This window comes from Neolamprologus multifasciatus, chromosome 17 (genome assembly GCF_963576455.1).
Source record: "Neolamprologus multifasciatus chromosome 17, fNeoMul1.2, whole genome shotgun sequence".
NCBI lineage: Eukaryota > Metazoa > Chordata > Actinopteri > Cichliformes > Cichlidae > Neolamprologus > Neolamprologus multifasciatus.
The window spans coordinates 1,854,519-1,881,186 of record NC_140455.1 but is presented as its reverse complement, the minus strand read 5'-3'; the positions used below and the strand labels follow the sequence as shown (position 1 = coordinate 1,881,186).

General features: G+C 41.4%; 1 protein-coding gene and 1 long non-coding RNA gene across 2 annotated transcripts in view; both read left to right on the top strand.

The window, feature by feature from the left end:
* LOC146498675 (uncharacterized) overlaps window positions 1-26,668 on the top strand; it is a 245,408-nt gene that overhangs the window by 122,738 nt on the left and 96,002 nt on the right. The gene's annotated exons all lie outside the window — the stretch shown is intronic.
* LOC146498677 (PAN2-PAN3 deadenylation complex catalytic subunit PAN2-like) lies at window positions 13,612-17,349 on the top strand. The gene is made up of 2 exons (XM_085138245.1): window positions 13,612-13,920; window positions 14,014-17,349. The coding sequence occupies exons 1-2, from the start codon at window positions 13,672-13,674 to the stop codon at window positions 17,086-17,088; spliced, it is 3,324 nt and encodes a 1,107-aa protein (XP_084994371.1). The 5' UTR covers window positions 13,612-13,671; the 3' UTR covers window positions 17,089-17,349.

Genomic DNA, 26,668 nt, shown 5'->3' with positions numbered 1-26,668 from the left:
TCACCAAGCCTGCAGATCAGACTGCACTGAACCACCATCTCATTAGGTTTGCACAATTAATGGAATTTGGATCTTGATCATGATTTAAGATAAGATAAGATAAAACTTTATTAATCCCTCGGGTGGGTTCCTCTGGGAAATTTGGTTTCCAAAAAAGCACAGCACCGACAGAAGTTACAGAGTTACAGAATATTATATATATATATATATATATATATATATATATATATATATATATATATATATATATATATATATATATATATATATAAATACAAAAACATATATAGATAAAATATACAAAGGGGATAAATAGAATAAATAGGAATAAAAATAAAAATAAAAATACAAGTGAATTGCACATTTCAAGTATGGAGTCTATTGCACCGCTGATTATTAACAAAAAGTATTGCACAAAAGGTAATTGCACAGTGAAGTGAAGAGGCACTACAGCTTAGTTGTTCCCCCCTCCTTTGTCCTCCTGTTTCCCCTCCCTCTCCCCTCCAGAGAGGAGTTAAACAGTCTGATGGCGTGTGGGACAAAGGAGGATTTTAACTTCCTACAATTAAATGAGAACAATCACTCAATATTGAAAGTGCCAACAGAAAGGCCAATCAAGCGCTCCCTAAATCACCACCTGAACACCACCTTGGTTAGCTGCTTGAAGTTTCCTGGAACAGTTGCAATGAGTAATTCTCATAGTATTACTAATACTAAATTCAAATATCTGCTGCAGCAAGGCTGTGCAGCACATCTATCTATGAACACACTGAGTGGTGAAGCCTTCAGAAAAATGGTCAGCGTACCGGTGAAAAGATGATATCCCCTTGTGCAATTATTTTTCTAAAGTGGCAATACCTGCACTGTATGCAAAAGCACACAGGGGAAATAGAGAGGGATCTCACAGCTGTCGAGTACCTTCCTACGAGTTTTATTTGTCAACATGATGCAGGTACTGTGAATGGAGTGAGAGACCTTTTCCAGTGCTATGAAAAAGTATTTGCCCTCTTATTTGTCACATTTACATGTTTCAGATCATCAAACAAAAGTTAATATTAGACAAACGTAGCCTGAGTGAATACAACATGCAGTTTTTAAATGATGACTTCATTTATTCAGGAGGAAAAGCTATCCAAACCGGGCCTGTGTGGCCTTGTGAGAACGAGATGGCGAAGCAAAAACAGTCAGCTTAGGGTTTTTCAGCAGAGCTTCACAAAAAAATGTGTAACTTCAAAGTGTACATTTTTATATAGAGTCTGAACTAGCTGAGGGATGAAAGAGTAGAGACTCAGTGGTGGTGTTTTGCTAAATGTTTAAGTCAAAGCACACCTTTTTATCCATGAAACCAAGACCATCATCAGCACTAAATGTTAAGCTGCAGAAAATTGTTACCTTGTGATTTGAACATAGCAGTAAAATATATATTAAAACAAGGTAATGTATTACTTTACACTCCCCGTGCTGCAGATTGTTTCGAATGTGACGGCTGCACATTTGAGCTCTAAAACTATAAGACTGCATGCATTGAAACATTATAGGTTACATGTTGTGTTTAAGATTAATACGAGATGTGGAAATAGATTCATTTTGTTGCCAAAACTAAATTAATTTTATTGATTAAATTGGTATTCTTGGTGATAAATAGCCTACAAATGTAACAGATCAATTTTCTAATCTAGGTTCTATTAAATGCAACGATGAATTTAGCAGTAAATTAGGATCAAGTTTAAAAACATTCATATATTTCCTGCACTGCAAATGGAGTGTCTGCAAATTCCCATGAAAATGCAATTACAGTATGCACTGCTGTAACTTTACAGTAAAGGGGGTAGCAAGCAATCACAACAAAGAAAGCAAATAACCAGCAGTCGTTGATCAGTTGTTACCAATGGAAACAGCAGATTTGCAGTTTTATCAAAGTATCCAAAGATACCTTAATTCGCTTCCTCGCTGGAGACGAGGTGCACGGAAACATGCTATTGATCACACTGACCCCCCCATGTTGCTTGACGAGCGCTATTGAACACTGTTGCGTTTGCATGTCTACAGGCTCGAGATTATCATCACTGTGCGATGAGGACATCTGCATGCTGATCAGTAGACGCCTCTAAGCCTCCCCTGATTATCAATGGAATGCTGTACTGTGTCCCTGGTATCTAATGGTGTTTGTTCACAGGATTGCCTCTGTTTGCGGGAATTGCCAATTATGGAGGAAAAATGATAACATTACAAGAACATTGCTACTGATTTCAGTAGCTGCTGCAGCTGCGCCTAGATAATGCACTCATCCAGCAGTTGAACGTATTGATGTGCAGTGATTTGTTGTTTTATAGAAATAGACTGTGTAATCACTAGAGGTGGGAATCACCATACATCCCACGATACGATATTATCACAATACTTAACGCACGATACGATATTATTGCAATTTTTAAAAATATTTTGCGATATTCAGATTCTGTACATAAAGGTAAACTTTATCAATATTCATTTTCTCTAATATCAAAGTCTCACACTCAGTCTTTCTCTCATTTCAGTTTGATTGTTGACAAACTGAACGGTTTGTATTACAGTCTAGTCCAACTTAACTGAATCAACCATCTGGTACAATTATAGCTATTCTGAACTATGCAGTTTATGAAAACTATGCAGCCCCTTCAGCAACTGAAGAATTTGAAAGTAAATTAAAACAAAATATAATTTTACATTAAATAAAAAAGTTTTAAACTTAATTAAAATAAAACATGTCTTAAATTAAAATAAGTAAACTGTCATGTTTATTGCTGCCAAAAAACAGTTAAACACATTTGGACAGTGAAGGAATGTCAGGATTCTTGCTCAGAAAAAGGATCAACATGCTCTGAAGTCAGAGCACAAAAACCTTTTTTGTAACAAAATATCGATTTCTGCTGTCCCTGTATCCATACATTATTAGCAAACAAAATATCACCATACTACACAGTATCGATTTTTCCCCCACCCCTAGTAATCACAGGCCATGTTTCCCCAGGTCCAAATCTTTCTTTTTGGTTTACCATATATCTGTGCTACAGTTGTGCAGCTTTTTTTTAAAGATTACTTATTGGAAAAAATATATACATTGATTAGTGTGCAATTACGTCTCCCAACAATTCCGTAAAAAGATATCGGAGTGAGCAGGGGTCATATCGGTTGCACCGGAGATTCAGTAACATTTCAGAGAAAACTAATGACACTTACAACCTTGGCTACATCAAAACATTTATCACCAGGGCTGCGAGGGCTCCTAAAGCTGTCAGCAAATCCTGGTGGCTCACATTGTGAAACCTAACCAGGCAGAACTGGTATACTTCCAAAGCGAGCAGCTCACGCCTTTTTTTCTTCACTGCGAGCGACAGGTGAAAGATCTTGCTCAAAGTCAACAGATTGCAGCAGGTGTGTGGCTGCGGACGGATGAGTGTTTATGGGCTGATTACCCTGGAGAACAGAGGGAGAGAAGCAGACAGAGGGCAGGGAGAGGAAATCGTGCGTGAGTGTGAGTGTGTGTGAGAGTGAGGGACGGGGACAGAGATGGTCTGTGTCTCATTAAGCAACATTCTGAGTTAAATCACAATGTATCAGAAATAAGCTTAGTCTAGTTAGGCTACCATTATAGATTTGACTCTAATTAGTAGCTTATACATATTTGTTATTTTCACCCTGTGGAGGAATTTGGGCTCACTCATCTTTGCAGATTTGTTTTGGTTCAACCACAACGGAGGGTTTTCAAGTATGAATGGCTTCCTCAGGGTCATATTAAAGGTTCTCACTCCCATCTTAGTCCAGACTTTGACTAGGCCACTCCAAAACCTTTATTTTTTTTTTTTCTGAGACATTCAAAGGCAGATTTGTTGGTGTGCTTTAGATCATTGTTGTTCTGCAGAACCCAAGTGCCCTTGAGCTTCAGGGACGCAAACTCATTCAAGATTGTCCAACTCCTGAATCAGCAACGCAGCTCCAGAACATCACGCTACCATCACCGTGTTTGAGTTTCTCTGTATAAAAGTTTTATGCCACAAGTGTTGTGTTTTCCATCCACAGAATGGTTTATTAAAATTTTAATTTATTAAGTAGATCATCGAGATGTTTATTGGTAAATGTGAGGCGACCGTTTGTGTTCTTTTTGGTCAGCAGTGGTTTTCACCTCAGTCTCTTTCTTAACATTAAGTCATGATAAACGTATCTTAACTGAGGCAAGTAAGGCCTTCAGTTATCTAGATGTTGTTCTGGGCTCTTCTGTGACCTGCTGGATCAGTCATCAGTGCACTCCTGGAGTAATTTTGGTAGGCTGACCACTCCTGGAATCATACACCACAGTTCCAAGTTTTCTCCATTTGTTGATGATTCCTCTCATCATGATCCCCCCAAAAATGTGATTAATTAATTTGAATTCATGGTTAATGGTGAGTGGGCGCTTTTAGATCTAGGGCCTGATAGGATTGGATAGCTTAATAAATGCAATCAGCAACTCAGCATCTGAATCATGTTTAAACTAGAATTACTGAGCCTTTTTTCCCTGGTGCAGTCCCTACTACTAGATTTACTAGCCTGCGCAAATTTGCGTAATTCCCCCCGACCCTAACACCTCTTGGCACCCCGCTGAGATTTTCACAGGTCTTCAGCTCCATTGTTCTCCTGCTTTTGTTGTGCAAACACACCCTCCCCCAACCGCCAACCATGAGAGATTCAGGTCTTTCCTTCCCTGCAAGGCTACTTTCCTTCCTTACCTGCAGCGTACAATACACCATGGTAGTTCTTGTCAATCCTTGTCACTACATTGCATGCCTGTCCATAAACGCATATACACAGAGTTGTACATATATTTATATAACCACACCTTACAAAATATGCATAAAGTCTAGTTATACACACACACACACATCTATATCTATCTATATCTATATATATATATATAGATATAGATATATGTGTGTGTATATATGTGTGTATATATATATATATATATATATATATATATAAAACACCCAGCACGCCCCTGCGGGCGGTTTATCCTTCAAGCTCGGGTCCTCTACCAGAGGCCTGGGAGCTTGAGGGTCCTGCGCAGTATCTTAGCTGTTCCCAGGACTGCGCTCTTCTGGACAGAGATCTCCGATGTTATTCCCGGGATCTGCTGGAGCCACTCGCCTAGCTTGGGAGTCACCGCACCTATATATATATATATATATATATATATATATATATATATATATATATATATTTATATATATTTATATTTATATATGTGTGTGTGCATACACACACCAATATTTTTGAATACATGTGTCCATATTTATGTTTCCAGATTGTTTGTATAGTGCACTTTCTATACCGTGCTCTTTGTACAGTTTTTATTTAGCTGCTTTTGTCTTGCACTGTCCACTTTTTTGCAATGACAATGCAGATTTCCCACTTGTGGGACAAATAAATGTGCTAATATTTCCTTGAGCTGCATGAATCTTCTTTTGCCTGTCCACCCTGTTCATGCCTTGTACAAAATGTAGGCATTCACCTCCGCCAGGTCCAGCATATTGTAGAAAACCGCTACTGGCCACCTGCGTGTTGCTGCTCTTACGGATACTTACGGATCTTACATCCGCGCCATTTGGTCCAACACGTCTCCACCACACTGTAAAAGCAGAGAGAGAGAGTCATGAGTATATGTTTTTTTCTATAGGCCTGTATAGCACACATCAGAAAACATTGTAGCACTGGTGTAAAATTGTACACACATTCACATACCTTCATGTGGTTATAGTCTGTTATCGTGTTGGGTTTCCTCTTTCTGCCAATTGCCAGTTTCTTGCAATTAGAGGAAGTTCACGCCGGACTTTATTCACCGTGCCCAGTAATGTTGTTTTGCGCTGCAGCAGTCTGTGCGACAGTGACAGTGAAGTAAAGAAATTGTCCGTTGTGACGTTTCTCCCATCATCCAAAAACGGCTCCATCAGTTTCATGACCACGTTCTCTGCCAGCCTCTCTCCCTTCTGACGACTGGGGTCCTTTCCCAAGTAAGGAGATGCACTGCAGACATATTTGGTGTCCAAATCCGTGGCCATCCAGAACTTGATCCCAAATTTGTCTGGCTTGGTTGCAATATACTGTGTGAATGGACAACAAACCTTGGTAGGGAACAGCTGTTCATCTATGGTCATGTGTTCTCCTGGAGTGAACCTTTTAGCACAGTTCTCGTTGAAGCGTGTGCAGATGTCGTAGATCGCCGCAAATTTGTCTGTTTTCACCCGTTCTGCCCGCGTGTCCCTGTCATCAAATCGAAGGTGTTGCATAATTGAAATGAATCTATCTCGGGGCATTGTGTCTTTGATGGCACCAGAAATCCTTCTGACCAGCAATCCACAATGGCACCAACGGGACACATGATTGCTCTTACAAACAGGATTGAAATGAATGCCATCAGTTCATGAACTGACAAATTCCAGTGCGGCTCTGTTCTGCGGGCTTGATGTACCGTGCGCTCTCTGATGGTCTGCAGCATTCCCACGTCTAACAGGCAAAGGAAGCTTTGGAGCACACTTGGAATCTTACGTTGTCAGAAGATAAACAAATAGAGAATGGTAAATTTACATGAACCTCACTCTAAATGGGTTTATATAAATATCATATGTGAGGTGTGAATGTGCGTCTTTTATATTTGCAGGTCAGTCAGTGTGTGGGATATTTTGTATAGGTACGGCAGGCATTTCTGAAAGTTGTAACACAGAGGTTTGGCCTGACTTGGAGTGAGCAAATGCAAATGTGCCAGGCAAAAGCTGGAGGAGAAACAAGCTGACGACCTGTGAAAATCTCAGCAGGGGTGATTAACACCTCGGGACTTGCACCAGAAAATAAAAAAGCCAGTAATTCTAGGGGATTTAGGGAAGTTACGCAAATTTGCGCAGGTTAGTAAACCTAGTTTAAATGCAAAAAAATATACATGAAAAGAAGTAAGTGGGCAAATACTTTTTCACTGTAGTTTTTTTTCTTAAATCAGTGCATTTCTTTACTTGAATGCTGCTCAGTATAATGTTGGTACAACCACTGTATCCAAGGTATCCACGCTCTTTTCTTCCCTGAAATTTAGCATCCATATTTTTCTAGCTGGACTAAGTGATTTAAAGCACTAAGCTTTGCTAGTTTGTTGTTTTAAAAGCAACAGATTCACATGCAGCTTGTGACAGCAGAAGCATCCCATTGCTGTCTCCAGGCAACAGTGTAGCAGCTGCTGTCAATCACATTCCTTTGTATTAGTAATGCCATAAGCTAAATAAAAGATAAATGCAGAATCCTTTGCAGCTGAGACAAAGCAAGAAGAAGTTTGGAAACAAGTGCAAGCAACTTGATTCCTTCTTCTCAAAAAAAGAAAAAGAAACAATTCTAGGGTAGGAAACAAAATGCATGGACAGCTGTACATCGTGAGCGCTGTCAGCCAAATCATCTTCACTGAACTGTGTCCAACAAGAATCAGTTCCTTCTCACCTTGCATAGCACCTTGAGATGCATCTCATAGCACTCAGCTTATCAGTTAATGCTTATATTACCTGCTCATCGCCTCTTTTATGTATTTTGGTGAGAGTGTTTAATTTTCTCTTCAGTTATGCGTTGCTTCATGGCTTGTTATTGCTCTGTAGCCATGCAAACAGCAGAGCAAACCCATCACATTCTAGTCAAGCTGCACTGAAAGCATTTCTCCTCATCATATTGAAGTACAGATTGTGTTGCACTCTTCTTCCTCTGCAGCCACAGTTTCGACTTTGACATGTGGAGGAGAAGACGTGCTGAGTGAAATCAGTTTGTTTTATCAGAAACTTGCTATTCTGCTGCAGATGTTTGCCAGATGTTGTCTCAACCAGTTTAGTCCAAAAGAAAAAAATATACAGAAAGTGTTGGGCTGAGGTGACTGCTGACAAAAACACTATATGTACATCTCCACATGTATTTGTCTCGACATTAGAGGTAAATTACATTATAATTACTTTATGGTTAGAGATTATTATTGTACAGTTAAAATTCAAATTAAAAAGGATCCCATTAATGTTTTCTGGGTAATGAGTAGATTGTTGAACATAATGAGATACGTTTCGGTGACTCATGAGACTAAATTTATTTAATGGAAAATAAAAAAGATATTTTTGAGAAATACTGTGAGAAAATAATGAAATAGTTCACGCTTATGAAATGAATTTCTTTGAAAACAGCAACCTTATATGTGATTTAAATGAAAGGAAGACTTTCTCCTAACATTATTTAAGCATGAGTACACGGTGAATTTGTGAGCTCCTGGTTCGTACACATTTGCTTTATTAGTAATACCACAACACTGTTTAAAGGAATGACTCAAAATGTGTTTTCATTGTGATGAATGAGGATTTGCTATAATGGGGTAACACACTATGCTGTCAGTTGTTAGTGAGCTACTACATTTAGGCATTTTTGTTTTGACGTGCAAGTGTTGAACTGATTTCCATGAATTGTGGTGTTCTCATTGCGAGCTACACTGATCATTATCATTTGATTTGAATAAGGACCATTAATCTCCAAAACATCAGAATATCTAATGAATGGTATGTATCCGTCCATCCATTTTATTAACCGCTCCTCCAATCCAGGGTAGCTCGGAGGCTAGAGTGATCTTATGATTTCTTTTATCGTAGGCACACTAACAATGACATGGTTACTGTAACATATAGACAGCACGGTGGTTAGCACTGTTGCCTGACATCAAAAAGGTCCTGAGTTCAATTCCACCTTCAGGCCGGTGTCTTTCTGTGTGGAGTTTGAATGTTCTCCCCGTGTTTGCCCAGGTTCTCTCCGGGTACTCCAGCTTCCTCTCACATTCCAAAGACATGCAGTTAGTGGGGATAGGTTAACTGAAACTCTAAAACTTCTCCATAGGCGTGACTGTGAAAGTAAATCTGAGTGCAAATGGTCGTCTATGTGTAACAAGGATAAATGGATGCAACATATAGACTTGATACATGTTAATTATATTCAGTCCGTCATACTAGGCTTCTCTCCACAGCAGCATACTGCATGGTTTTGTTCCTTCTCCTCATCCTGACCCTCTATTTGTGAAAAGCCCTTTAAGTTTTTGAAAATATCTCTCAGTACTGATCTTGATTGAAAAAAAAAAAAGTTCTGTGACTGACATTAGAGTAAACAGTCAATATTGCCCAGCAGCAATGTGCAGTATAATAACCTCCAAGTTAGGTTAGAGTTACCAGAACTGAGACTGAATTCATATTTTCTCTTAACAATTATTTGAAGAACTGTATTTTTGACTTGACAGCATTGCGCCAGGATGTAGACTTATCAGCACTAACTTACACTCATCAGTTTGACAAGTTGTGTTAAAAAGCTAATCACTTACAAACTGTGACAGAATTCTGCCCACACTGTATTTTTTCTGTGGGAGAAACAAAAAGCAACATGTGTCGCCTAGCATAGGAAACTGATACCAACATACAGTTACAGTTTCTGAGCTCAACCAAGTAAACCGTGGTTCCATGGTAAGCATGTTATGTGTAAGAATCAGCATGATAACACTGTCATCGTAAGCATGTGAGGATGCAGACGTTAGAATACGCAGTTGTGTGGAAGTATAGAACATTATGCCACTAAGTGGAAGTGTCAATCTCAGTTTGATTGCTTTTCTTTTGTGTTTAGTTTTTTTAAATTCTTCTCATTAAGATTGTGGTTTTAAAAAAAGCTGCTTCCTGTTTCTCTTGTCACATAAATAGCCAAGTGCAGAGAGTCAGATGGTTGTGTTGCAGTAGTTACTCCTGAGACAGACGTCACTTTCATTCTTCACTAGATTATTTTCTCTTGGCCAACCCGCTCTCGTCTCTGCCAACAAGTCATGTTGTGTCAAGGTGCATTGATCATAACCAACGCTGAGCGGGACAATTATTTTCCCATTTTGCTGCTGTTATTGATCTTTTCAAGTCGAGTCAAAACGGATTAGTCTGCAGATTAAGTCCAGAATTCTGCGGGAACGTCGTTCAAATAGGTGAAAGGGACGCTTTTCTTGTTCCCCTACAGTTCCTTTGTTCGATCTTTCCGATCGCCCAGAGAGCAGGCAGCCTAAAATACTTCCAGACTGCAGTATGGCAGCACTTGAATATGTAATGGTACCACACATAATCTAATCACCAGTCAGTCAACAGAAGACTCAGCAGAAAGGCGCCCAGAGATAAAACTCTGACATTAAACTCCAATCTAGGATTTCTTGTCTTAGACATTATTATTAGGTACCATTGATTGAATCGTGGATTATGGGGGAAATTATGCAGATGTAATATACTTTAGTGACTTGAGCTGCATGAAGCAACTTATACTCTGTAAAAGCTAAAAAAAAAAGGTTTTCTTTTTACTCGGCTCGTCTGCACTTTCCCTCCTGTGTCTCCTGTCAATCACACAGTGTGTGGAGGTTTGGTGGCTTTTTTTCTATGGAGGAAATTTGAAATATTTCAGGTGTGAAGGAGTATTATAGCTTAACAGCAGGTGTTCTATCTTTAAGTAAATATAGCAGCGATGGTAATTACGCTTACAAGAGACTGACAAGGTTCAAAGGCTCCAAAGTTACGTGCGAGTGCAGAAATGAGAAGGATGCGTGATGTGTTATGCTGTGTATGCTGTAGGGGGAACGATCATAGAGAACATAAAGATTTATAGCTGATGAATGACATGTTTATACATGCAGACGCCATTAAGAACAACCAGAAATCTGCTGTATAATAAAAGTAAGTTATCTGTCATATGTAATGAAACATAAAGCAGACATGTAATGCCTCTAACTATGTAACATCACATCATTGTGTTACTGGATTACTTGAATCACTGTGCAAGTATGCAATTAGTTAAACCACTAGCATGCTTCTGTAAAATGTAGTTAAACACTTGGTTATAAAATGCATTTAGTTGAATACTCCCCAACACTGCTGTTAACGTGCATGTGCTCTATATTTGTACAAGCTTAGCAAAACAACAACAGATCTGTGGATTGTGCTATGAAAAGTCTGGGGTCAAATTCAAAGTGCAATAAGCAATGTAAAAACGTAATGATTAATATTCACTTTCATGATTATGTCCAACAAAACTACTCATTTAAAAAGCTAAAGGCACAGTGTTTCAGTACTGGTGTTGTGCTTCTGGTATGATTCCTGATTGGGCATGAAACTGCCCTAATGACCTGACATGTTTGTCAGCTGCAGCCAGTAAGTAGCACAGCTGTCGTTTGCTTTAGCTTACTCTGCAGACCTCCGTGCTGAACATGCTTTGTTGTCTCCCTTAATCCCACCTCCCCCTGGACGAAGGTAGGAAAAGTCGGAGTCGGAGCACCACTGACCTCTACATGACGGTCAGTGCTTGTGACTCCAAAACCAGTCTGCTTTACTCAGTTCAAGTTACCTTGTAAACCACTTCAGACACAGTCCAACTGATCTCAATTGAGGGTTGCAGGGTCCCCAGTTGGTGCGATGTTGGTGCATAGCTGCACTGATGTATACGGGAATAGACAGAATCATTACATTGCAATACAATACGTCTCACACATTTCTGGTTGTACCTGCTATTCCCTCAAGGACAAGATTAAATGAACCCCCCCAACTGCCACTTCCCAACTTGCGCTGATATCTGTGGCTGTCAGTCTGTCCTCTAATGATTATTTTTGCTCCGTCAGCAGGAATACAAACTGTCCCTGTTTCAGAGAAAATTTCTGACTTGCAGAGCCCTCGCTAAGAGTGCATTCTGCAAGGTTGCAAGTTCATGCAAAGAAGCTCACATTGATGCAAATGCATTGCATATTGGCTTATTCAGAACATTTAGTTTGCAAAATGTTAACGCATTAAGCTGTAAAATGTAGTGTGACCTAACTGTAGAATAATTAGATGCTTTTTAGTTTCAGTAAGCTTTAGAACAAGTAAGGCAAAGACAAATGCATTTTATATACTGCAAAAAGCGCGCCAGAGGAAGTGTTCGCCTGGGGCACCAAACAGGCAAGGACCGCCACTGGTCTTGATAATATTAAAGCAATAGTGTTTGTTTATTTTGTTTATTTATAAGGAACCCCATTAGCTTCCACAGCAGTGGTTGCTAGTCTTCCTGGGGCCCAAACCATCGAATAAAATGTTACACAATGAGTTGGATGCAAAATATCCACATAATTTGGCTCTTACTTCCACAATAAGGTTTTACAATTCTGAAAATATAAGCATCTAAAAAACACTCAAACAAAATACACAATTTCCATTGCAAGTGACATTACCCTCATATTTACAAATAAATTAAAAACTGCCTAAATAGGCTTTTAGGTGATTTTTTAAATTATGAATAGAAGCCAATTCTCTAATTGCATGAGGCAACTTATTCCACTGAAAAGATGCTCTAAATATAACAGAGTTTTTCAAAAAGTTACTTTTAACTCGAGGAGTTACTAAATTGTGGTTAGTTGAGAATCGTGTAGCATGATTATGTATTTCATCTGGATACTGCAACTGAGCATAAAAAAAGTGTGGTGTGTTTACCAGTATCGCTTTCTTTAAAAATACAAGTAAGCCACAGTATAATTTAGCTTGTACAGAAAGCCAAGAAAGTTTATTGTGCATTTTATCAATATTTGTATAATATGAACACCTTAACACTAATCTGGCCGCCCTATTTTGGACTAACTGTTCAGATCTGTCTTATTAGCTGCTGACCAAATGATTGAGCAGTACTCTAGATGAGATAATACTAGTGCATTAATGACATCTTTCATAATTGAAGAAGTAATATAAACTTGTAAACTTGTTATAGCTAGTTTGTTGAATAAACCACTGATGGAAACAGGAACATGATGAAATCAATAAAAGCTCATTTTTTGTGTTTTTGAATGTTGGTTGTCATTTATTTTATTCACACAAATGCAGTCTGGACATGTGCTAATGGTCTTTTGTTAATTAAAACCAAACAATCACCATGTTAAGGTTAATCAATACCACTGAAACAGATAACAGACAATAGCTGAAACTATCTTTAATCAACAGTCAACTATCAGCTTCAATTGATCTGACTCAACCAATGAGGGCATCAAATTTGGATTAGCTGGTTTCAGCTAGGTCTAAACCAAAAGTTGTATTTTGCATCTCGGACACCAAGGAATTTGGTGCTTTTGACGACCTGTTGACGACGGCTGTTAATCAAGGTGTGGATTAAGCGTGCTAAACAAGGTCCTCCCAGTCTGATCAAAGTCATTATCTGGGTGCAATTCAGAAACACGCTCAGGCAAAAACTGGGTCAACCCCTCTCTGACACCTTAATGTGGGCTTAGTGATGACACAATGCCCATGTCTCCCAAAGACTTCACACCTGTATTCATGTAAACTCAGCCACACCCACCTTGATTCAGACCCTGAAACCTGTGAGCCTAACGTTGAATACAGGGACAGTCAACGACCCTTAGGACCGCCTTGAATCCCAGTGGAGGTTAAATACCCGGCACTCTCCATCAGACTTTAGATCTGGACTCCAGTGTTCTTCATTCCAAGAGATCAGGATTAAACCTGCAAGTACTACTATTTACAGAAGTTCCAGTTCCTCTGCAGGCTGATTTAGCTGAAGAAGATTTTTGAAGCTCTCAACACAAGATTAGGTGAATACTGGGCCAACCATCACAGTACTATGAACTCTCCTCACTGGACTCCTCAGTGGACTGCTGGGGGACTGGAACCCTCCATGAACTCATATCTGAATCCAAACCTCCACCAAGACGTGGGAATGTACACACAGGAGCTGCCTGTGACCGTTCCTAAGCCTGTAAGAAAGGGGATTTTTTCTGAGTTGCACAGTAAAGTTTCAGAAGCTGGCATCCCCGTCACTGCAACACATTTTGACCTGGAGCGGGAAATGCTCTGGATGGGAAACTACACGGTAAGAGCCAAAATGATGCTTCAGCAGAGTTTGTTTCTTCTACATTCACCTCAAACGTTGCACTCTGTAATAATATTTGTGCTCTTCTCTTAGGGTCATGTAATATCCTTCCTTGGATCTACGATGGCACGCTACTCTTCTTTCCAAGTGCATGCAACTGATGCCATCAGACACATGCAGAGTTTGGACACAGGCATGCTGTTCCTTTCTGAATGCAACCTCAGAGGTTACACTCATGGAGGCCTTCACATGTTTGATTATTGGATGGAAGAAGGAGCTGATATGCACAGTCTCCTCATGACTGATAACATGCTGCTCATGGGGGGATTACAAAACTATGTGGTTGAAGTTGACATGAATACACTTCAAGAAACTCAAAAATTCACAGTGGAGGCACCTGGAGTGACAATAATGCGTCAGACCAATCGTTTCTTCTTCTTTGGGCACCCTTCTGGCAAAGTGACCCTTCGAGACTTGCGCACATTTAGGACACAAAAGTTTGACGCATTTCCTGGCGGCCTGTCAGACTTTGATGTTCACGGAAACCTTTTGGCTGTGAGTGGGTTCTCCAGCCGAGGGCTGAATGAACGTTTCCTCATGGTGTATGACCTCCGCATGATGCGAGCTGCAACCCCTCTTTGGGTGCATGTGGATCCCTTCTTCGTGCGCTTCATTCCTACCTACACGTCACGGCTCGCGATCATCTCACAGACAGGTGAGTGTCAGTTCTGTGAGCCCACTGGCCTCGCCAACATGGCGGATATTTTCCACGTCAACACAAACGGCCACTTTCTCACAAGTTTTGAGGTCTCATCCAGCAAACAAGCCTTAGCCTTTGGAGATTCGGGGGGATGTGTGCGTCTCTGGTCCGATACTCGGGACGTTATTTTTAACGTCTACTCCAGAGAGCCCTGCGTTGTGGATGCACAGCCTCAGCTGACCTGGAATCATAACCTGCAGCCCTGCTCTCCCATCCCCACTGCCCAGGCTACACCCAGCTCAAGATGGGCTCCTGGGATGGACCCAGAAATCCCACAAACTATGGAAACTGTTGGCTTGAACAGTTATGTGGAAAATCCTTACGCCTGCGCCTGTAACCAGGTCCCTGCAAATAAAGAAGGGACACCTGGTTATTACAACCACGTCCCTGAATCTCCAACAGAGAGTGATGAAGAGCCGCTCCTTCACACTGTTCCAGAAAAGTACAGAAAGGTGACAATTAAATACTCTAAACGTGGACGGGAAGATTTTGACTTCAAACATTACAACAGGACCATGTTTGCTGGCCTGGAGCCGCAGATTCCCAACGCCTACTGTAACTGCATGATCCAGGTGTTATACTTCCTGGAGCCAGTTCGCTGCCTTGTTCAGAATCATTTGTGCCACAAGGAGTTTTGTTTGGCTTGTGAACTCGGCTTCCTCTTCCACATGTTGGATTTGTCACAAGGAGATCCATGTCAGGCCAGCAACTTCCTCAGAGCACTTCGAAACATCCCTGAAGCCAAAGAGATGGGCCTGATCCTTTCAAACTGTGAGGAGACGACAGGAACAGTCGAGCTAGGTCGCTTAATCCAGAGGTGGGATCACTTCGTCCTCTACCAGCTCTTCCAGGAGACACAGGAGCAGGAGGATCCACGGGCCTACAGGACGACCAGGAGCGACTCTGTCATTAGACAGCTGTTTTGTTCTGAAGTTGAGAACCGCAGCCTGTGTCTCTGTGGCCTAGAAACAGTCCACTCCTCCCTCGTGTCGCTGTTCAACATGCATTACCCCGACTCTCAAGGAAAAAGAATAAAGGAGCACGACTTTGCTGAGATCCTGAAGAAAAGCATCTGCCTGCAGCAGAGATCTCACACATGGTGTGGAAACTGTGACAAGTATCAGCCCACAGTGCAGACACGCAACATTCGACGTCTCCCAGATGTTTTGGTGATAAACTGTGAGGTGAACAGCAGCAAAGAGGCCAAATTCTGGAAGGTTCAGGCCGAGTACGCCTTCAACAAATCCACGCAGAAGACAGATCAGGATCAGTGTCACATGTGGATCCCCGCCACTCTCAAGATGTCGCTCAGCAAAAGTCAGAGACTGGAGATCAGCAGCTGGCCTGAGGGCGAGGAGTTAAGTGCTGCTGAACAGGCGGAGGGAGCTTCTCTGTATGACTTGGTGGTCACGGTGCCACACATCCTGGATGCTGGCACGGGTGGTAATCTGGTCGCACACATCAAAGTGGGTGAGACCTACCATCAAAGAAAAGAGGGAGTCTCTCGCCAGCAGTGGTACCTCTTCAATGACTTCCTCATTGAGCCGATTGAGAAGACCGAGGCTGCACAGTTTGATGTGAGCTGGAAAGTGCCAGCCATCCTGTGTTACGCCAAGAGAAACTACCACACCAAACACGACCTCCGCAGTGAGTGTCAGCACATTCAGTCTGAAGTCAAATCTGACTTATATCGGACTGAGAGGCAGAGCAAGACAGACGCCACTTTCATCCCACTCGCAGCCAGTGAGATGCCGCAGGCTGGTGACCTGGTGGGGCTGGACGCTGAGTTTGTAAAGCTCAGCGAGGAGGAAGCAGTGCTGCATAGCGACGGCACCAAATCGACCATCACGCCCAGTCAGATGTCTGTGGCCAGGATCACCTGTGTGAGGGGTCAGGGACCCAACGAGGGGGTCCCCTTCGTCGATGACTACATCTCCACTCAGGAGCAGGTGGTCGACTATTTGACAAAATACTCTGGAATCGAACCTGGAGACCTGGATGCCACAGTATCCTCTAAGCACGTGACCACGCTGAAGTCGACCTACCTGAAGCTACGCTTCCTCATCGATGCAGGAGTTCGCTTCGTCGGCCACGGCCTGCAGAATGACTTTCGTGTCATTAATTTAGTGGTTCCCAAAGATCAAGTTATCGATACCGTCCACCTCTTCCGATTGCCCTACAAGAGGATGCTTTCTCTGAAATTCCTTGCTTGGTATTTTCTTGGCCTCAACATCCAAGGAGAAACCCACGACAGCACAGAGGACTCATGCACGGCCCTGAAGCTTTACAGGAAGTACCTGGAGCTGTATCAGGAAGGAGGGAATCATTACGTGACGAAGGTGCTCTACGAAGTCTACGACAAAGGCTTCGAGCTGAACTGGAAAGTCCCGGATTCGGACATGAGATAGTCCGTCTGAGTGGACTGAATGCATTCTCCTTCCATCCACAGGTGCTGCTGTGCTTCCCTCTGTGATGGGACTGTGAGCAACACCATGACCTGAAGATGCTCGGGCTGCTTATTTTGTATCATATTTTATAGTTATTTGCTTTGAGTCAGTGACTCAGTTGTTTTTATCATATCTAAATGTAAGCTTTTTATATCAGAGAGGTTTACAGGGGGGAAAGTGATCATTCAAAATATGAATTTGAAGGATTTGTTTTTGTCAAAATTGTTGCATGTAAATGACGTCATCCTGAGCACTGTAAAATGTTTGTTGTTTGATACCAGGAAGTGGAGAATGTGCATGAATCCGTGAAAACCTTGATTAAAATAGATTGAAACCATAAAAAAACTCCAGCTTTGTGCCTTTTTCATTCTAGCTGAATTACGGGACAAACTGTTCCTTTTCAGCTTAATACGAAACGTGCGATATTTTCTCTGAATACGAGACGATTCTGTTTTTTACGGGACGGTTGGCAACTCTAATAATTAACCTTATGAACAAAATAAAGTTCAACATCATCATAGCACCCACCCAGCTGTATAGAAACTCTGTCATGCTAGCTAGTACGCATTACGGAAAAAGTCAGAATAACGAAAATAAACTCCACCTAAACTTGGTTTATATCTGACCCAGACTTCTTACCTGAAGTTCAGTTCACCTGACGCTCGGACCGGTGGCCGCCTTGGTCTCTGCTCCTCCTCCTGCCTCTCCTTTTTCTCATCCACCTACTGGCCTCCACCACTTGCTAATGTTACTGAATCTGTGGAAGCTCCGCGATGCCACCACACGAAGTAACGAGTAACGACCCTATCTAAATCCCAGTAACGACTAACGCGTTCCTGATTTTGGCATAATAATTCAATTCAATTCAATTCAATTCAATTCAATTCAATTCAATTCAATTTTATTTATATAGCGCCAAATCACAACAAAAGTCGCCTCAAGGCGCTTCATAGATACAGAGAAAAACCCAACAATCATATGACCCCCTATGAGCAGCACTTTGGCGACAGTGGGAAGGAAAAACTCCCTTTTAACAGGAAGAAACCTCCGGCAGAACCAGGCTCAGGGAGGGGCGGGGCCATCTGCTGCGACCGGTTGGGGTGAGAGAAGGAAGACAGGATAAAGACATGCTGTGGAAGAGAGACAGAGGTTAATAACAGATATGATTCAATGCAGAGAGGTCTGTTAACACATAGTGAGTGAGAAAGGTGACTGGAAAGGAAAAACTCAATGCATCATGGGAATCCCCCGGCAGCCTACATCTATTGCAGCATAACTAAGGGAGGATTCAGGGTCACCTGGTCCAGCCCTAACTATATGCTTTAGCAAAAAGGAAAGTTTTAAGCCTAATCTTAAAAGTAGAGATAGTGTCTGTCTCCCGAATCCAAACTGGAAGCTGGTTCCACAGAAGAGGGGCCTGAAAACTGAAGGCTCTCCCTCCCATTCTACTTTTAAATAATAAAATATAATAATAATAACTAGTTACCGTGCTCGTTACCACAATAATAACGTAGTTACTGTAACGCGTTACTTAATAACGCGTTAGTCCCAACACAGGGTAGACAGACCAGTGTGTATTGCTCGGTTGCTGTGGGCATAATTCCACTGACCTCAATTGTATCGGAGTGCTGGCACAGGAAGTGTATGTTCAGTTCAGTTGTTGCCAAAGATAGTACTGTACAGTAGGTGTTAGGGGATGCCAGATTTCTGAAGGCTTTTGCTTTGTCCTTTACAGTTTTTGAGTTTTTCCTGCAGGATATGTGGTTTAAGATTTTTGAATAGCATAGCCTGAGGGCAGTATCCACAAGGACAAAGTTACCTTGGCCACTGGAGATCTTAATGGGCCTGCTTGGGAATCGTAAGCATCAAGAAGCCCAAAATGTCACTATGTGGAAAAGAAAGGATGGATGTTTAAAAATAATATGCTTTTCACTTAATTTTCACTTAACTACCCCTGCAGTGACATTTTGCTGATCACCAGTGCTCTTGAAATGCTCTAATTAACAGGCACTTTTCTTGTCAGTATTAGCTCACCATCTCATACACCGCCTGGTTTTTTGAAACAGCACTCAACACTCAGTCCATATTTTGCCTGTGAGCTGTGACATTTCTCCAGCGCCAGTACTGATGCTCATGTCCATTAATTTGCTTATTTGGAGGCAATTATGCTTGATGCCATTTGTCAGATTGCAGGCGTGTGCATTTCAGCGAGCACACTGCTGATTTGCACCGCTGTCGCTTTGGGTAATTAAACCACAAACAAGAGGTGGAGCACCTGATTGATTTCTTAAACTGCTTTTGTGTAGAAAATTGCTCAAATCGAATTCACTGTGACATCAGTACACAAGCAGTCAACACACACACACACACACACACACACACACCAGCCACTGTCGAATCAGCCAGGAGGCTGTCACACTCAAACCATTAGCTTGTCGTGAGCTGATGGACTGTTGAAATCTCACACAAAGAAAATCTGCTCAAACGTGTGAAAGCACCAAACGCACAAGAACGCTACAGCCACTAACCACCACCTAAAAGAGGCTATTTCATCCCTGCCGCTGAATCAGTGTCATTTTCCAAATACCGAGCTGTGCTCTCCATCCTTTCTACAAACCTTCTTTTTGGTATAATGTGAAGCTTTGGAAGACAGTCACCAGGGAACCAATTACTTTTACAAGGATTGAGTGGTTTCATCTATTTTTTATGGGAGGTATGGCATGGAGAGGCTTCCGCATGCCGAAACCCCCACACATTCTCCCAGACCATCCATTCAGAGGCAGCCCTGCTCAGTACCAAGAGTGCCACTTTTCATGGCGCTTGTAATAATAACAGGAGCGCTGTGGTATTCCAGAACAGAGCACTGACTTATCTTAGTATCCTCTGCTCTACTATCTCTTTTTTTCTTTCTGCTGGTAGTCAAGCATATCTGCTAAACTGCCTAACATGGAAATCTGCATGATGCTGAATGGATCTAGCACATAGGATTTCCAATAATCCTGCTCCAGAATCTAAAATTCAAGGATTTGCAATCTGTTGGCTTTTTAAGACAGGGTTTTTATTCGAGCTGGCTTGTCAAAGCATCTCTTCAGTATTCTTGGCTGTCAAATTCAAGACTTTCTCAACAGATGATTAAGCAATTATGTGAGATAAAGATATTAAAATGAGGCGTGGCCTTGAATGGAAATGATCTGCCTGTACGTTCTGCACTAATTCTATTATTTCAGGACAATCTCCTGACATTTGTAATGCATCATGTTAGGTGTGTAATGCTTGACATATACTGAAATACAGCACACCAACACTGCAGACTGGAGTCTGATGCCCAACAAGGGAGGGGGAAGAAACACATGTCAGCAAAATGTTAATGTTGTTTCTCATTACTGCTGTGCCAATGGAAACGGCACATGAAATAAACCATCTCCTTCCATTGTCCTCGCATTATAGCTGAAGCACCATGTTGCAGAGCATAAAGGGCGGGTGGGGAGGGGGGAAGTGGAGAATAGGGTGTGGTGTTGAATTATGGGAATGATCCTGCTGGTACCATAGGTGTGCTCAAGGCTCATGTCCCTCTGTCATATATTTCTGCCTCTTTCATCACAGCTCCACTGTGTGCACCTCATACATGTAAAGCAGCTTTTTGATGGAGAGGGGGACAGAAAGCAGGAGAAACTGAAGGGAAGATGAGTGGATTGGTTAGGGGTGCTGGAAGAGCGTAGGGAAATGGAAAGATTGTTTTCATTCATCTTTATTTTTTCAGAGAATGATGACTGAATGCACGTGCGTTTTCTCTGCAGACTCCTGCTTTGTGTTCCCATTTTCACCCATTTATATCTGGGTACCGTTTTGGCCACTGAGCAGCTCGCTGGGGGGGCTTTGCATAGGGACACCCTGCAGTAATTAAGGCAGGAAGTCCTGTAATGTCCAGATTCTACCAGTAATGTTTCTGTCAAAAAGCAGGTAGTGTTAACTGTTTACTCGTGCTGGGGGGGATTTATGAGGCTTGTTTCTGGGGCTGGAATGAATTCAGGCTACTAAATGTAGACTGGGGCACTAGGTTTGAACCGTTGAACCGTTTTTGTCTTTTATCTTATCATTTTTCTTTTTCTTCAAGAGAAAAATACAAATACACAGTGTGTATCTGTCACACTTAAATGTTTCAGATAATCAAACAAATTTTAATATTACACAAAGATAACCAGTGTAAATTAAAAAGCATTTTTAAGTCATTATTTTATTTATTAAGGGAATAAAAACCTACCTGGGCTTAGTGAAAAAGTAATTGATCACTAAACCTAATAACTGGTTGTGTCACCCTTGGTAGCAAGAACTGCAGTCGACTGTTTGCAATAACTGGCAATGAGTCTTTCGCATCACTGAAAGAGAAATTTTAGCCCACTGTTCCTTACTGATATCCTCGTGTTGGTGTTGTTCCCAGATCATCATACTAAAGGTTGTTCCAGGATCAACATTGCAAGTGACCAATCAGAATGTTGTGATGTCATACTTTTGTGACTTCGGGAAAAACCGGCGTAAAACAAAAAACTGTACTTAAGCTGCGAGAAACCGCCTCTGTCCGCCGATCAACGGACCCTAACCCTAACCATTTAATAAACGCTAAGCAGAATTGATATTGTCCTTGCAACATTGGGATTTCATAAATGCATGAATGGGTTGGTGCGCAAAAGAATAACGTCACAATAATGTGATTGGTCACCCTCAACGTTGAACCTGGAACAACATTTTCATGATGATCTGGGAACAACACCCACACGACGATATCAGATCATCCGTTCCTTACAGTACTGTCTTAATTCAGTTCCATTGGGGTGTTTTCTAGCATGAACAGCGTGTTTAAAGTCATGCCAAGCATCTGATTCGGATCCTAGTCTGGATTTTAAGTAGATCGCTCCAGAATCTTCATTTTGTTTTTCTATTTGTTTGGGGGGGTTTTGTCATTCAGAGGTGGACTTGCTGGTGTGTTTCGGATCATTAATGGTCCTGCTACATAACCAAAGAGTGTGCTTGGGCTTTAGGATATGAACTGATGCAGGATATTCAGTTACAGTAATTTAGTTCTTACTGTTAGGAGTACAGAGGTAGTGAAGAATGAGGAAGAGAGAGGAGGAGGGGAAGTGGGAGGTGGCGAGTAGAGCGTTGTGGTTCTGGAAAGGAGTAGCTGGACAGCAGCTATAGTAATGCCACAAAGGTCAGAGCACATATCTGCTTCTTTTTAATGTGAGCCAAGGTGTGTAATCGAGATGTTAATGGAGAGGATAATGATCCAGTGCAAACCTTGTCGCCACCGTAGGGCCCCACCACACACCACTGCACATCACTAACACTGCTACCATCTTTTCTGTTAGCAGGCATGGGGAGAAGCAAGACCATTATTACACACAGAGTTAACAGTACCCCTAGCATATCGTTACGGTGTGATTGTAGAGAGTTATTACTGTTTGCAGGAGCGCAGCTGACAAGGCCCCTGGCCTGAGCTTTCAGACCACCCACTCCCATTGGCACTGTTCTCAGTTCCACACTGTTGTGTATTAACAAATGAAAGGTTTACTGCCAAAATGCAATGTATCCTTTTGGACAGAGATCTTATTTCTGCTCAATATATAAAGAAAAACAAAGCTTTCCTTGGAATTTGTAGATATTCTGAAGAAAGGTTTTAACATATCCAAAAATGTAAAAGAAATTGATCTTCTTTTGAATGAGCCTAACAATATTAATTACAGTATTTCCAGTCAGTGAGACTTGCAAGGCTGTTTGTAGACGGATCTTTGATTAAGACTAGGGATGGGTATCGTTTAGGTTTTATCCGATACTGGTGCCAAACCGGTACTTTTGAAATGGTGCCGGTGCTTAAACGGTGCTTAAAGAATGGAGAACACAAACTTTGTCCAAAAACCTCTCATGTTCAGCTGTTTTTTTGTAAAAAGATAACAATGTTAGCCTTTTCTGCAGCTATGGGGCATATATGGTATCACTCTGGGCTGGAAGCAGTGCTTAATCAATGGAAAAAACAAACTTTGTCCAAAAACCTCTCATGTTTAACTGTTTTCCACTTTTTCTTTGGTCATTTTAGCCTTTTTGTCCAGGGTGAAGGGAGTATCTGCCATCAAACAAGAAGACAGCCGCATGTAGCTATGACGTTGTTTGCTAGTTCACCTTACATGCATTAATGTAATAACGTGGTTAGCCTACTCAACGTAAATTATACACGAACAACATTAAGCTACTCACGCAGAGAAGAACGGCTGCTGCTGCATCATCATCCTCATCATTTCTGCTACACTGGCAGGGCTAGGGGCCAGGACTCTCCTCTTCGGGTTTTTGGGGGATGTTGCTAACTTCGGGTCCGATAACAGGCAACCCACAAGCAGTAGATGTGCACGGTGTGAGGTCTCGCAGCAAGCTATCAAATACGGCGCATTTCTTGGCTTTAAAAAGACCCGCTATGCGTCGCCAGGTGTTTCATCAGATTTGAGGTGTTACCTCCTTTGACAGTATCACAGTATCAGCTTAAAGCACTTGTTGCAGGCTGCTGAGTTTGCATCTTTTGCTGTGAAGTACAGCCAGACTTTTAACCGCTTCGCCTTGGGCATTTTTAATCTGTAGCTCTGCTCTAAAAGAACGTACGTACCTGGACCCGCCTACTATCCTCGGAAACGTAAAATGATTGGCTAGAATCTAAAGTGTATCATTCCATACCAGTTGGTGGCGGTAATGCACCTTTCAGTTGTTTGCCAACCGCCAATACAAATGTAAGGAAGAAGAAAGTGTATCACAGCTCAGGAAAAAAAAGCACCGAAATAAAGCACCGAAATGTTCGCTGCTTTTCGGTCTGGTTACTACCATTTATGTCAGAACCGGTGCCATCATGGCACCGGATACCGGTACCCATCCCTAATTAAGACTGACAGAAAGTTACCGTTTAAGCGGCCATAATAATTCCAATCAAGTTCTTAAAAGTACCCCACATTTGTGTTGAAAGGGACTCTTATAGAGGGAAAAAGAGACACTTCCCTTATTCTTAGGCTGACAGTAGATACTGGGATTCTTATCTTTGAAAGGTAAGATGTATGATAATTTTTTTTTTCTGTTACCATACAAACCACCTTAAATCAGGATGACTGGACAGAATCATAAAGCTCAACAGAAATTTGCTTTAACACCTTACATTCATGCTCCAGACAGACCACCAAAGGAGTGAAGACATGTCAGATGAAGACGATGAGGAGCTTTGACAGCCTCCCTCCAGTCAGATTGATCTTATTCCTTACTGGGAGTACTGGCACCTTGTTCCACATCACAATAGAGTGAAGAGAGAATGCCACACACCGCTCAATTCACCCCCTCAGATCATCCAGAGACTGCTCCGCATGATGGCACGCCACTATTTTTAACCATGCCGTCATCGGGATTGCTCAAGCGCACGCGACCCCGCTTCTCAGTCGCCGGTGTTGTGAATCCCAGCCCCACCCTGCTAAACTCAGCAGGGAGTCTGATTCTGCTCGCACTGGAAAACCAACTCGCCATGAATATTCAAAAGGGTTTTTAACATTCAGTGTGCGTGTTGCTGGGTTTGTGTAGAGATTGAGAGGAGAGTGAGGAATGGCATTCCTTCTGTTGGTAGAGCAGTTAACATGACAACATACACCTGACTGGCTGCTTAAACTGCAAAATCTATAAGATGCTCATAACATTATACGGTGTGAAAAGGAAATGAGTTACTGTTCCATGTGTAGCACACAGAAAGGCATGACTGAGCGTGTCATGTATTTGTATGTGGAGTGAGAATCCAATGAGTTGTTTTGTTAAAGAATTCTGTGAATGAATGTAAAACAGTTGCAAAAGTGAAAGAGTCCCAGGCTTTGCCCTCCTTATGTGGTGTTGCTTTAGCCCAAGAATTAATGCATCTTTATTATTAAGGCAAGCCTACTTGACTTGTTATTTGCTTAACCCACAAACCAAAATATTCAGAAATACTTGTAATTAGCTCTTGTTTCATGATGATGAATATTAAAAGAAAGTCTAATAAGTGATGCTTATTTGGCTTCCTTATTTGCAGGATGAGTGCACAGAGGGCAGCTAATGCAATGATTCGGGTCTGAAATCCAGGATTAAAAGGTGAACACCAGCTAATGCAAATAAACTTTTGCTGCGGTTTGCTAAAGAGCAAGCAAACAAGCACCATTCTGTTTGTTTTGTGTGGTTTGATAGTGGCCTCCTGCCTTTTCCTGCTCTCACTTCCAGTCTCAAAAGCCCCCTGTCTTTATGACATGCAGCATTGAAAACTGCTCCAACTAACAGGCTTGTTCAGTGATAAACAGATAAACTGGTGTTTTTTATGTAGGTATAAATTTGATAAAGTTTTAATTCATTTGCTCTCAGCAAGTGTTTTTTTGCTTGGTAGTCATACAGTCCTGAAATGCAGAGGTGGGAAGTAACAAAGTACAAATACTTCTTAAGTAGAATTTTCAGGTATCTGTGTTTTACTTAAGTTTTTTTTTTTCTGACAACTTTTTACTTTTACTCCCTTCATTTTTACACATATATATGTAGTTTGTACTTCTTACATTTTCAAAACAGGCTTGTTACTTTTGGTTTAACGCATTTAGAGGAGTAATTATTTCACGTCACTGCGAGACTAATTTGATCTTAAACAGCAACATGTTCATGTATTAATCACCAGGGGATGTAGCATAACCATGTGCCTTAGTCAGGGGTTAAAGCGGGCCGGTGTTTTTATTTATTAGTATCATAATTTGTATTATTAAAATATGTATATGTTTTTGGCACAATACTGGAACGATTGCAGGCGTCCATAAGTTGCAGCTGTGAGAAAAGAAAGAGAGCTAACTTCACTCAGAGATGGAGAAAGATAAGAAAGACAGGAGAGGAAGAAGAGTTTTGATTTAAGGTTTGATTTAGAGGTAAGGACTGGTCAGTGGTATTTGAGGAACTGGAAATTTGAAGCGGTATTATGCAGTACATGTGGTATTGTGTTTTCTCATATTTTGAAACATATTTGGTGCAAAATAGCCTGAGGTAGAGTAACTGTGTTTTGTGACTGTGACTAACTGAACACAGCCTGTACAGTAAGAAAATCAAACGGAGCTCTCAATAGAAATGATTCTGAACTGTGATTCTTTTCCTCCCGCTGAGCCGCTGCAACTGATTTTAGGGTTCCTCACCTGCTGATTCCACTTTAACCCCTGACTGTACACATTTTCCTGTTTAGAGGCAAAGTCACTCTCTACAATGCAGGCAATAGAAAATAGAGCTTCTGCTCATGTTCTACTTAACTGATTCAAGCCGACTTACCTTTATCAGAAGGTTATTATTTAAACTGAAGTAAAGTTTGTATTCCTGTGTGCTAATATTATTTTATTATTACATTAATCTAGCACAGTCTAGCACACTTTAGCTAAAAGCTAAATTTAGCTTTTAGCTAAAGAGATTTAGCTTTTAGCTAAAGAGATTTAGCTAAAAGCTAAATCTCTTTAGCTTTTAGCATGACTAAAAGCTAAAG

What these genes read in the sequence shown, in the direction of transcription:
- LOC146498677 (XM_085138245.1), top strand. Translation starts at nt 13,672, where the DNA reads ATGAACTCTCCTCACTGGACTCCTCAGTGGACTGCTGGGGGACTGGAA. An exon ending in TCTGGATGGGAAACTACACG is followed by an intron (nt 13,921 to 14,013) that starts GTAAGAGCCAAA and finishes CTCTTCTCTTAG; the next exon opens with GGTCATGTAATATCCTTCCT.